This window comes from Limulus polyphemus, unplaced genomic scaffold, assembly GCF_000517525.1.
Source record: "Limulus polyphemus unplaced genomic scaffold, Limulus_polyphemus-2.1.2 Scaffold2838, whole genome shotgun sequence".
Taxonomy (NCBI): domain Eukaryota; kingdom Metazoa; phylum Arthropoda; class Merostomata; order Xiphosura; family Limulidae; genus Limulus; species Limulus polyphemus.
The window spans coordinates 22,877-34,736 of NW_013668448.1; the positions used below are offsets into that span (position 1 = coordinate 22,877).

The 11,860-nt window shown below is 30.4% G+C and overlaps 1 protein-coding gene across 1 annotated transcript in view; it reads left to right on the top strand.

Annotated features, from left to right (window-relative positions):
• Window positions 1-11,860, top strand: part of LOC106468024 (dedicator of cytokinesis protein 1-like) — a gene marked incomplete at its 5' end in the record, with an annotated part of 80,466 nt that overhangs the window by 9,485 nt on the left and 59,121 nt on the right. Inside the window, 6 exons of the mRNA XM_013928422.2 lie at window positions 260-492; window positions 1,981-2,174; window positions 3,655-3,727; window positions 7,397-7,497; window positions 8,465-8,523; window positions 10,672-10,877. Of these exons, the coding sequence (XP_013783876.1) occupies window positions 260-492; window positions 1,981-2,174; window positions 3,655-3,727; window positions 7,397-7,497; window positions 8,465-8,523; window positions 10,672-10,877 (866 nt within the window). The remainder of the gene's footprint in view (window positions 1-259; window positions 493-1,980; window positions 2,175-3,654; window positions 3,728-7,396; window positions 7,498-8,464; window positions 8,524-10,671; window positions 10,878-11,860) is intronic.

Genomic DNA, 11,860 nt, shown 5'->3' on the forward strand with positions numbered 1-11,860 from the left:
ACTTTTAGTAATTAACTAACGGTAAAAAGTTAGTAGGTAGACGTAAGTATTATATTAAATACTACTAACTAAACCTACTATATAAATATACACGAAACTAATTTACCCTTAGGGCATAGTTAAACTTAATCACTAAACTACCTGTACCTCTCCAGAGGGATAACCGAAAAACCAAAAGATAGTGTTTAGTTGATTAAATTATATATATATATATATATATATATATATATTTGTTTATGTTTTGTTTTATGTACTCTAGAATGTCGCAAAATTCTGTTGCCAATCATTAATGATCATGTATGTCGACTCCTGGAAAAGCAAGAAAGGAAGGAAGAAACAGATATTTGTGTGAAAATTTTGAGTGACATATTAACAGTGTTACATAATCGTGGTGTAGAAGAGACTTATCAGGATATAGCTGACCTCATGCTCTCAGTCCTGCGGACAGTAATTCAGAGTGTCATTGCAATGGAGCGGGATCAATCATTGGTTGTAAGATCCAAATGCACATTTTTTATAACATTTTAACTTTAGTTTTAAACTAAAAGATATAGTGCTGCTGTAATTCTAAGTATTTGTTAATTCTTTTGTCAATCCTAGATTTTAACCTATTATTCTAAATTATCTTTTATACAGAGTGACCAATTAGCATGTTAATTTGTATGTGGTGTCAAGGAGCATACTTTTCTTACCCTAGTCCTCAATGTTTACTCCAGAATCACAGTTGCAGTACAGCTCAAAACTATTTTCTTAGATACATTTAGTTGACTTTAATATTAGTTATGATTAATGTTATCCAGAAATTATTTGAAGTTGTATTTCCTAATATGTTTCATTTGAATTTCATATATTCTCTATTTAAAAATTTATTGTTGACTGTATTATGGCTCTGGCAGTCTATGTGTTGGTCTATATATATTGGATGATGAAAATATCGATTGTGATTGTCTTATTAGTTGATTGAGAATTAGTAGAAAATTTCTGACTTTAATTACTTTTCTGCATTCAACCAACTCATAAAATGAGTTAATGTGGTTTTTGTTCTTTTTTAAATCAAAAGGCTCTAAATTACACATTATGCCATATGAATAATCATTGTTTTAAACGTGAAATGATAAATTTTCGTTTTCAGAGACTTTTGACGTAGTATTGAATCCAAGAACAATGTTAATGTTGTTGTGATATTTTCTATTGTTGGTCACGTTCGTTTAGATTATTTGATAAAATTCATGCCAAGTCCAGTCCACATAACAATAACAAATTAATTTATTTCTTCTAATTTTCTATAGGCTACATTCACTTTGGCACAAGTTGTAAACCTAGATTCACAAATAATGTTTTCATAGAAATTCCTCATTAATGGGACTACACCTAACTTACAAAAATTAACCTACTTGCACAATTCTATTGCTATTTGATCGAGTAACTGAATATATGCAGTAACTCCCACTGAATAACTTTTCTGACACTGAACCAAACTCTTATACTAAATACTTTACTGAATCTGATTTTCTACTCATATTTATAAGTAATGTGTCCTTGTCTCTAGATATTAGATGAAGATTCTTGATAACTAAATCATCATAGTTAGGAGCACCTTCTAGGAAACAGCCAAACTATAACATTAAAAATATAGTTTACAACAACATGTTAAAACACCTACAAAATGAAATGTGATCTTAGCTTATTGTGACATAGCACTTTCTTCTTCATTAAGGAAAAACCAGCTGGCAGGGAAACCACACTGCATGTAAAAATTATTGGTGTTAAAAGTATTAAAAAGTTTGAATACTACCTGCTAGACTTCTCAGGTATAGAATGCTTAGCATAATATTAATTATCTACATACCTTGTACTTAATATTCATTCACACAGGATACATAGAAGTTACATTTTATATTTTAATTCTACGATTTCTCAAATATGAAACATTAGATATGGTATTAATTGTAAAAACTGAACACTTTTCTCTCTTACCAGGGTAACTTGGTGGCAGTAATGCTGGCAATCCTCAGACAGATGACACCAGCACACTACAATCAGTATATCAACCACTTTGTCACACGCACAGATCTTATTGATTTTCTTATGGAAATTTTACTTGTCTTCCGTGACTTGGTTAGCAAGAATGTCTACCAAAAAGACTGGAATGAAATGATCATGCTGCAAAACAGGTACATTTTTTCCTATAGGTATATAAAGTAACCAACCCAACTTTTTTTGCATCTTTAGTAGAAAATACATAAATGTGTAGAAGGTCCAGTATGTAATGACATTGACGTACAAGATACATGCGAAGTTGTGTAGCTTCAAAATAACTTATGTTTATGTATTTGTTTTACATTCAAGACAAACATGTTTAAACAAACTGCTCAACACAATTAAAGAAAAGTTATAAAAGTAGAAAAAAGTAGAAAATGTAATTCTAATATAGTAAAATCATATTCAAATTTAAACATTTTTTTGCCTAAAAATGAAATCAAACTCAGCCAGTATTGTTAAAATTAAAAGGTATCTCTTTGTTATTACTTTAGCAAATTATTTTCAGTAGTGTTGGAATGGTTTAACCAGTTGACAAATTAAAAATTTTTTCAGTAGCTAAAGGAAAAGAAGTGATAAATAGGTCATATAAGCAATTTTCAGGGTGCATACGCATCCTTGAAAATTATTGAAAAAGTACTTGAAAATATCATAATAGCAGAATATCTCAATATATCTAACTTTAATGCATGTTGCTGAGTTGAGCACAATAAATAGTCTTTTTCTTTTTAGTCAACATTCATATGTTGAACAAATAAATAAGAATTTTATAGTTTCAGTGAAATTTAATTGATTTTGATGTAGATTTTAACTTCCAAAAAGTGCTTGGACAAACATTCTGAGAGTGCTTAGAATGTCCTTGAAAAGTGTTTGAAATTGGTCTGAGCAATTCAGTATGAACCATGAATTTTTTAGTTCAGTTGATAATAAGACTTTTAGGAGTGTAAACTGTTAACAAAGACATGAAATGACCTGGTGGTTAGGGCACTTATCTTGTAACCTGCAAGTTGGGAGTTTGAATCCCATTACCGAATATGCTCACCCTTTCAGCCATGGGAATGTTATAATGTGAAAGTCAATCCCACTTTTTTTTGGTAAGAAAGAATAGTCCAAATGTTGGCAGTGGATCATGTTGACCAGTTGCCTTTCTTATAGTCAGTTACTTCTAAATTATGGAAGGCTATGGCAAATAACCCTCAAATAGTATTGGGCAAAATCAACACACACACTTTGAACAACAATAAAATTGTAAAACATTTTAAAGTTGTGTAAATTTCTAGTTTTTAACATATTAATTATTCTGTTTTCTCAAACCCAGAAACACAAAAGTTTAACCTGATATGTATCTGATTGTTTGAAATTGTTTGTAAAATGTTTTAAACCAAATAAAGCATGTAGAAGATGTATTTGTGAAGGTTTTTGGTCAGGTTTTGCATATTTTTTAAGAATTATTTAAGAAAATAAGTGGAAATTTAATTCTTATTTTGTGTTTTTATATTGGTTATGTGTTAAAATAGCAAATGATTTTCATCAAAATATGATAAAATAGTCAAATACATTTTTATCCTTTGTAGAGAAAAATTTCTATTAACTCATTTAATTATTTTTCCCCAGCATTATTTTAAAAGCTCTGAGGTATTTTTCCCACACATTGCGTGACTATTTAACAAACCCATTTGAGTATCAGGTGAGTTAATTTATAGGTTACTAGTAAACAATTAAAAGTAAATAGCACTAAAATAATAGTTGTGTGAAATTTTATTTTTTCTCCATACTTGTTTTAATTTTGTCGTAAATAAACCAAATAAAATATCATTTTTCATATCTGGGTGGCTTCATTTTTCTGCTTTGTCAAAAGTGTTTATAAAGTTTTATATGTAACATAAGAATATTATCATATAAATTTCTTTACACTGTAATTATAAATTTAGACAGAACTATAAGTAGAAAAAAGGAAGTGAAAATCAATAATATTGAGCATTTGTTCCCAAATATTGTTGAGTGTATTATAATTTCTTAGTAAAGGAATTAAGAATTAACATGCTTCAATGGGAATCATTTAAACATTAGTGCATACTCCCTTTGCACTTTGTATATTTCAAGACATCGGTTTACTTGTAGATGTTTATAAGAAGGCAAAAATTGTAAATGGTTTCATTGTAAGGAAATTTTATTTTGACATCCTTTTAAATCTTTCATCAGGTAGTGCCAATTGATATGTTTAGGCTCAAAAATATTTTAAACATAAAATCATATGATAAGTTATATCCACTGTATTCATTAATACCTCTCTTGCTTCCTTATGTGTTAGTCCTTGTGGATACTTTTGTCTTTTATTTATATCTTCACAGCTTTTATCAAAAACATTTTTATCACCTCTGGAGTCAAAACTTTGCTTAGCCATTTGTAAATCTGTTTTGAAATAGGTATAGTAGTTTCCATGCTTCAGTAGAATAACTTTCACTTCTCTTCATATACTTTACTTTTAAAACTTGAATGAAAAAAACTGTGTCAGACCCACTATTGCATTGTAGTAATTTTCCATTTTCAAACTCCAGTTTCTCAGTTTTTTAGGGAAAATACTATATTAGATGCACTATTACAATTTTCTATTTTATGCTTCATTTTCTAAATTTTGTATGGAAAGTAAATATATTAATTTTTGACCTTCCTTTATTCTATGGGCAATTTTTATCACCTCTGGAGTCAAAACTTTGCTTAGCCATTTGTAAATCTGTTTTTAAATAGGTATAGTAGTTTCCATGCTTCAGTAGAATAACTTTCACTTCTCTTCATATACTTTACTTTTAAAACTTGAATGAAAAAAACTGTGTCAGACCCACTATTGTATTGTAGTAATTTTCCCTTTTCAAGCTCCAGTTTCTCAGTTTTTTAGGGAAAATACTATATTAGATGCACTATTACAATTTTCTATTTTATGCTTCATTTTCTAAATTTTGTATGGAAAGTAAATATATTAATTTTTGACCTTCCTTTATTCTATGGGCAAAGCATAGCCAAATGGTTAAGCATGCTGGATTGTGGATCTGTGGTTTATTCCCTGTTACCAACAAATAATAGTCATGTTCCTCACTTTAGGGCTGTGTATGTGTTATAAGAGTGATGGTGAAATGACAGTATTTGATTAGAGTTGGTGATGAATAGTATTGACTAACTTCCTTCCCTTTGGTTTATCACTTTCAAATTAGGGAAGACTGGTGCTTATAGCCCTCGAGTAGCTTCACCTCAAAATTCAACAAATATACAAGCTTTTATACTTCCTTTCTTAATCCTGTATGGAAAGTAAATATGTTAGACTCTCTGCTATACAGTTGCTCAATCTTTTTGAAAAATGCTATAGCAGATTCCCCCACTGATCTGTAGCAGATTGATAATCTCAAGGTTAAACCCTTCTCACAGCTTCATCTCCATAAAAACTAGTGGTTTGTGAATCTAGTATGCGGAAGGATGTGTGTAGTGATTCATCATAGGTGGATTGAAAGAGACAAGATATGGTGTGGATGTAACAATGAATGTAGAATGCTTTATATTGAACTAAAAATAAAAACAAAATGAATGAATAATGTAGCTGATTGGTGATTTGTAAGACTATTATGTTGTGAATAAAGGGAAATCAAAAATTAAGTAATTGAATACACACTATCAGTAGACTGAACAAAATAAAAAAATGCTCTACAAAACGTTTTGTCTCCTTCAAAATGAAAACAAAAGTTTTCTCCTAGGAGGTCAGAAATAATTTCTTAACTAAACTGTACTCGCAAAACACCTTATCTCTGCAGTTGACCAATTAGAAGATTGACAGTAATATGGAAGTAACTGTTAAAGCAGGATACAGCACAACAATCTCATTAAACTTGACTGCACTCACTACAAAAATTAATACCTCAGGCTGAGTTGAGCATATTGAACTCAACCAGATTTAGTATGTTCCAGAATTAGAACTCAGAAACATTTTAAAGTTTTACAAGTATGAAATACAAGCTGTGGAGAGTAAAGTATGTAGTATTTTTCTCTACCTCTTCCCTGTTTGTCAATCTTCTGTTGAAATACAAGCTGTGGAGAGTAAAGTATGTAGTATTTTTCTCTACCTCTTCCCTGTTTGTCAATCTTCTGTTGAAATATAAGCTGTGGAGAGTAAAGTGTGTAGTATTTTTCTATACCTCTTCCCTGTTTGTCAATCTTCTGTTGAAATATAAGCTGTGGAGAGTAAAGTGTGTAGTATTTTTCTCTACTTCTTTCCTGTTTGTCAGTCTTCTGTTGAAAAATGTATTTTAGTATCTCCACTACAATGTGCTACATTTTTTCAATCTTATATTAAGAGATATTTTAGTAAATTTCTTACTGCTCTATGGTAATTTTTCTTTTACATTTTTTCAATCTTATGTTAAGAGGTATGAGGATAGATTTCTTTCTGTTATATAATAATTTTTCCTTCTCTTCCACTTTTTTAATCTTATGTTAAGAGATGATATTATAATAGTCTTCCTACTGTCTATAATATTTGTTTATATTCCTGCTCCTGTTTTTAATTTTGCTTTGAAATTACTATACTACATGTCCTAAATACTGTGTAGTAATTCTCTTTTCTGTTTTCATTTATGCTTCTGGTTTTAATCCTATTTTGAAAGAAAGTATTTTAATAGTAAGTTTGCTGACTTAGAACATTAAAGCCCAAGGTTTGCTTCTGTGTGGCACACAAATTACAGATAGCCCATTAGGTAGCTTAGTGTTAAAAACAAAGAAACAAACACCCCACCCCTTCATATTGTAGTTTTTTGGATCTGTATGTTTGTGATACCTATATTTTAGAGTTTAAATGAAAGTTTATCCTGATATTAAACTATATAATAGAATGCTTCTATCTTTTTCACACTGAAATATGTACCTGTTTATAACCATTAAGTGATTGTATTATAAGAGCTGCACATTAAGGTTAGTCTGAGAAAGGGTTTTGATTATAAACTGGTTTTGTGAAGATGTTACATATGTTGCATTAATAAATGAAACATTTGTAGACACATACCTCTTGCATTCATCTGTATTTAGAAACAAAAAATCTCTCAGAAGACGAGTTTATGGAAAAGTTTTAATCAAAGCCACATTTGAGATAGCTTGACCTAGATTTTGCAGTTCAAAAGATAATGACATTTTGATTCATAAATTTCAACTTAGGAAGCTTTATTCAAATCATGGAAACATTAGGATTTGGATATAATTTTAGGTCATTAAAATTTAAATTATTTAAATTTCAGTTCTTATCTTTACAAGGAAAACACTTTATATGTTTGAAGTTAAGTGTAATAATAAAACTTGTACATAATTATTTTGTGGATAGGTTTGGAACAACTTCTTTCATTGTGCCATCTCATTCTTAACCCAAGATGCACTACAGCTTGAGAATTTCTTTCCAAATAAAAGAAATAAAATAATTTCAAGGTGAGTTTTTATACAATTTTTTCCACAGTGATCAGTACACTAAAGTTTCTATTCACAGCTTTAAATTCAAATTCAAACTTAATCATAAATGTGCTTTATTATCTTTTATAAACATAATATTCAATATGTAAGAAAACTGTTAAACATCAGGGGTATGCTTGATTTGCTGGTCCAGAACATATCCTGGATATTCTTTTCCAGTGGATGAATCCAGTGAACAAGAAAAGGAAGTTACAATTTCCAATATAGCAGAAAATGCATAAGCCCTCATTACTTTTTTGTTTCAAGGTAAATTTGATGTTGATGCTGAGCAAAGTGATGATGAAATAGTCCAACATTTATATCCAGGCTAACCCCTGTGTTGTTAATGATTAGAATAATTATTATGTGACCAATACTCTTCTTAAAAAACAGAAATAAATGTTTACAAAATATATTCTGCATTGTAGCAAAATATTTTAAGCACATGCAACTTTGATTCACTTCCTCTGCCCTCTTGATGATGTCCCTATTCCCTTTACACCATTTCTTCATTGAGAGCAGATGGAAGAAATCCAAAACACTGTTCCAAACAATTTTGTTGCTGCTGTGGGAATTCTAATAAATGTAAGTATAATAAAATATTCAGATTTCCTTGAAGATGAAATAGGTGTACTCTGAAATGTTTAAAATCTTTCCCCAGCATGAATCCATTGCCAGTGTTCATACCATGTTTAGTGAAATATTATAAAGTTGCTGATCTGTTGAATATAACTGTTACTTTTTTAGATTTCTTTTTTAAATAAATACAAGTTTGCTAATTTTTTTCAAATATTACCAAATGTTTGTTACATAAGTGAATTATGCTAACAATATTGCCAGAATAGAATATCACTGGCAACTTGCATCTGACAATAGCTTGTGAGTAATGTACTGTATGTTAGCTGTACTCATTATTTTATTAATACAATGATACATTGTTGTATAGGTACAAAGATATGAGAAGAGAAACTGGATTTGAAATTCGTTCAATGTGGTTTAACCTTGGTAAGTACAAAAAGAATGCATTGTTCAGTTTGCTTATTTCTCATAGTAATAAATTTTATCAAAAATATTATTTTATGTTTTTTATTTTCTTTTATCAGCTTGCATTTACACTTCCTAATTTTAAGCAACAGAATTGAAGTATGTTTATATTAACTAGTCCTCTTCAAAGAAAGCTGTACAGTAGACCAAAGCAGGATACTACTGTTCATTAGTAAAGAAAATGATTCTGTGATCATTTGAGTACATGACTGGATTTCATAAGAATGATAATTCTGATTCCTCCGGACTGGTTATGGCCTGCTGGTTTGCCAGTGTTGCCCTCTTCTTTGAGGGCTCCCTCTTGGGGGTGTCCTTAGGACACTTTCGAAGGATGCTTCTCTGTTTTCCCTTGACAGTAGACCAAAGCAGGATACTACTGTTCATTAGTAAAGAAAATGATTCTGTGATCATTTGAGTACATGACTGGATTTCATAAGAATGATAATTCTGATTCCTCCGGACTGGTTATGGCCTGTTGGTTTGCCAGTGTTGCCCTCTTCTTTGAGGGCTCCCTCTTGGGGGTGTCCTTAGGACACTTTCGAAGGATGCTTCTCTGTTTTCCCTCCACCAATTCAATGTAAGATTCTAGCTATGTATGTGAGTGGAAGTAAGGTACCTCATCAGAAGTTATAATTTTTCTACACTGAAAATATATTTCCAACATTTTCTTACTTCCACTCACACTTCCCACCATTTCTCCCTACTGTCTACTGGTGCTTAGTTTTCTGCCTAAACTCCAAATGATAGTTAGGTAGAATAGCATAAAGGGAGTCACATGAGTCATGTTTGTGTGGGGCATGTCTACTGGTGGAAGTTTGTCGAATATAATTTGTATGCATGATTCAGTTAAACCGTGTGAATCGAGGGGTACTTGAAATGAAAGGCTTTTTGCAAGCAGAGGGCAGCACTGAATGAGAATAACTATGTATGTGAGTGGAAGTAAGTTCCTGTCAGAAATATATTTTCAGTGTGGGAAAATTATAAAAATTTTTAGCAAAGTATTTTTAATAAACTAAAAAAGATTTGTCCAAAAATATATCTATTTTTTTTATTAGTCCAAGTGCAAAGTGATTTTCATGTTAAGATTAAAAGTACTTTTTTCATCTCAAATATCATTTGCATAATCTCTATAAACCCCGAATTACATTTCAAACATTTTTTCAATAAAACTTTATAATTTATTTCTTATTTTTTCTAACTTAACTCTATAAAAAAGATCAGTCAATTTGACCGACCTCGTAACCACCAATATAAAATCTAACTAACCCTTTTTACTTTCCAGAATGACTTCAAATTGTAACATGAAACTACATTTGTTTATCCTAAGTAGCTTTAAACTCTTAACACTATACATGTGTTTTTATTTAAATTTTATCATTTTATTGCCCTTTGAACCAAGTCTAACTACTACTCCTGCAATTATAAGTTATAAACCACTTGAAGAATGTGAGGCTCATGATACATTATCGAATTACATTGGAGGGATGGTGAATAAAGTAGAGAAGAGGGGATGCCTTGAGAAAAAGTGTCATTTCTCACACTAGGGAAAATTCGAGATTTTTTAAATATTGCCTTTTAAAACGTATGTGGAACTAGACAATGAGTTGGATGAAAATAACTAATTTACATGAGTACCAATCACTTTGCTGGTACTCATTTGGGAACCTGATATGAAAAATTATGTGAACCCCTACTTATAATGTTAAAAGTCGGGGCTCAATCCCTGTGGTGGGCACAATGGCAATAGCTAATTATTCAGCTTTGTGCTTAAAACAAACAAACAGTTCAATTCTTTCACTACATGTTTATTTTATTACACAGTACAGCAGGCTTTTCTGGTGTTTTCTTGTGTGAGGATTATTATAATACTTCTGTTTTTATAGTGTCAAGAACAGATATATATACTTTTCCCTTAAAACTTGATTCATCATCTGTGGCTACATAATATTTTTTCATTTTTAAGATGGAAGCTGAAGAGTCATTTTTGACTACTTAGTTTTATATTCAACTTTGTTCCAGTGGACAAGAAGTTTATAGCAGAATGATGAATGTGTATTTATAGTAGTTTTAAAGAGATATTTTTGATGTATGCTCTGTTTTTACTCATAGGTCAGCACAAGATTCGTTTTGTCCCTGAAATGATTGGTCCTTTCCTGGAAATGACTCTCATTCCTGAAGCAGAGCTACGAAAAGCCACTATTCCAATTTTCTTTGACATGATGCAGTGTGAGTTTTACTTGCCTCGTGTCACCACCCTTTCATACCATGATGATATTCATATCCATAATCGCGGCATAAAAGGCAACTTTCATGAGGTATTACTTAATTTCGAATTGCACATCATAACTTTCAGTTTATTTGCAAGTACAGAGAGTAATAATTGTAATTATACATGTTTAAACTTTCTATAAAAGGTGATGCAATCAAAGTAACTTCTGTGATGCTATGGTGCCTATAGTTTAAAGTAAACTATATGTTGAAAAGCATTTAAACTCTCTCCCAGGTTTATTGATTTTTTGTTTTATTTAACTTTTTCAATCAGATTAGATGCATGGAAGTTTGTTACCACTAAAATTATCACATCATTAATCATTGTTGTTCATTTGAAGCTTTAAATTTACTTTTTTGAGTCAAACTGAAATTGGTACTGAACTCACACTTTCTATATAGAATCTTTATTCCTTGATAAAGTCAATGGAAGTAGTTTAAATGGGTCAGAAATTTGTATGTAAGTAGAAAATCAGCATAAAATATTTTAACATTAAACTCTTTTCATACTGAAAACAGTTGCAAATGATTGATAAAAGCATGCATTCATATATAAAGACATCGGCTGGAGATTATGATATCAACATTAAAACAGAATTCCTTCCAACAAAGAAAAATAATATGTGTATATTAACCCTTTCATGATGGGCTTGGTATTATATACATGAGTTAACTATTTATACTATAACTTTTAATGCAGAAAGTATATCTTCACAAAATTTGGTAGACTTTTAGTAAATATTACAAGTCTTTTGTACACAAAAAATCAGATTTTATAATGAAGTATTTTTACCACACATTTGTTTGTAAAAATATTGAGTCTGTTTCATTACCAGTTCAAATCCGAAGTGGTTTTCATGTTGTAACTAAACAACTATTATGTCATCACAAAAATCTCAAATATTATTTGTGTAATCTCTAAAACTTCCTAAGTACATTTCAAACGTTTGTTTTCAGTAAAACTTTATATTTTTTTGTGTTAGTTTCTGTACCCCTACTCTATCTCATAACCACCATAAAAAATTAGGAA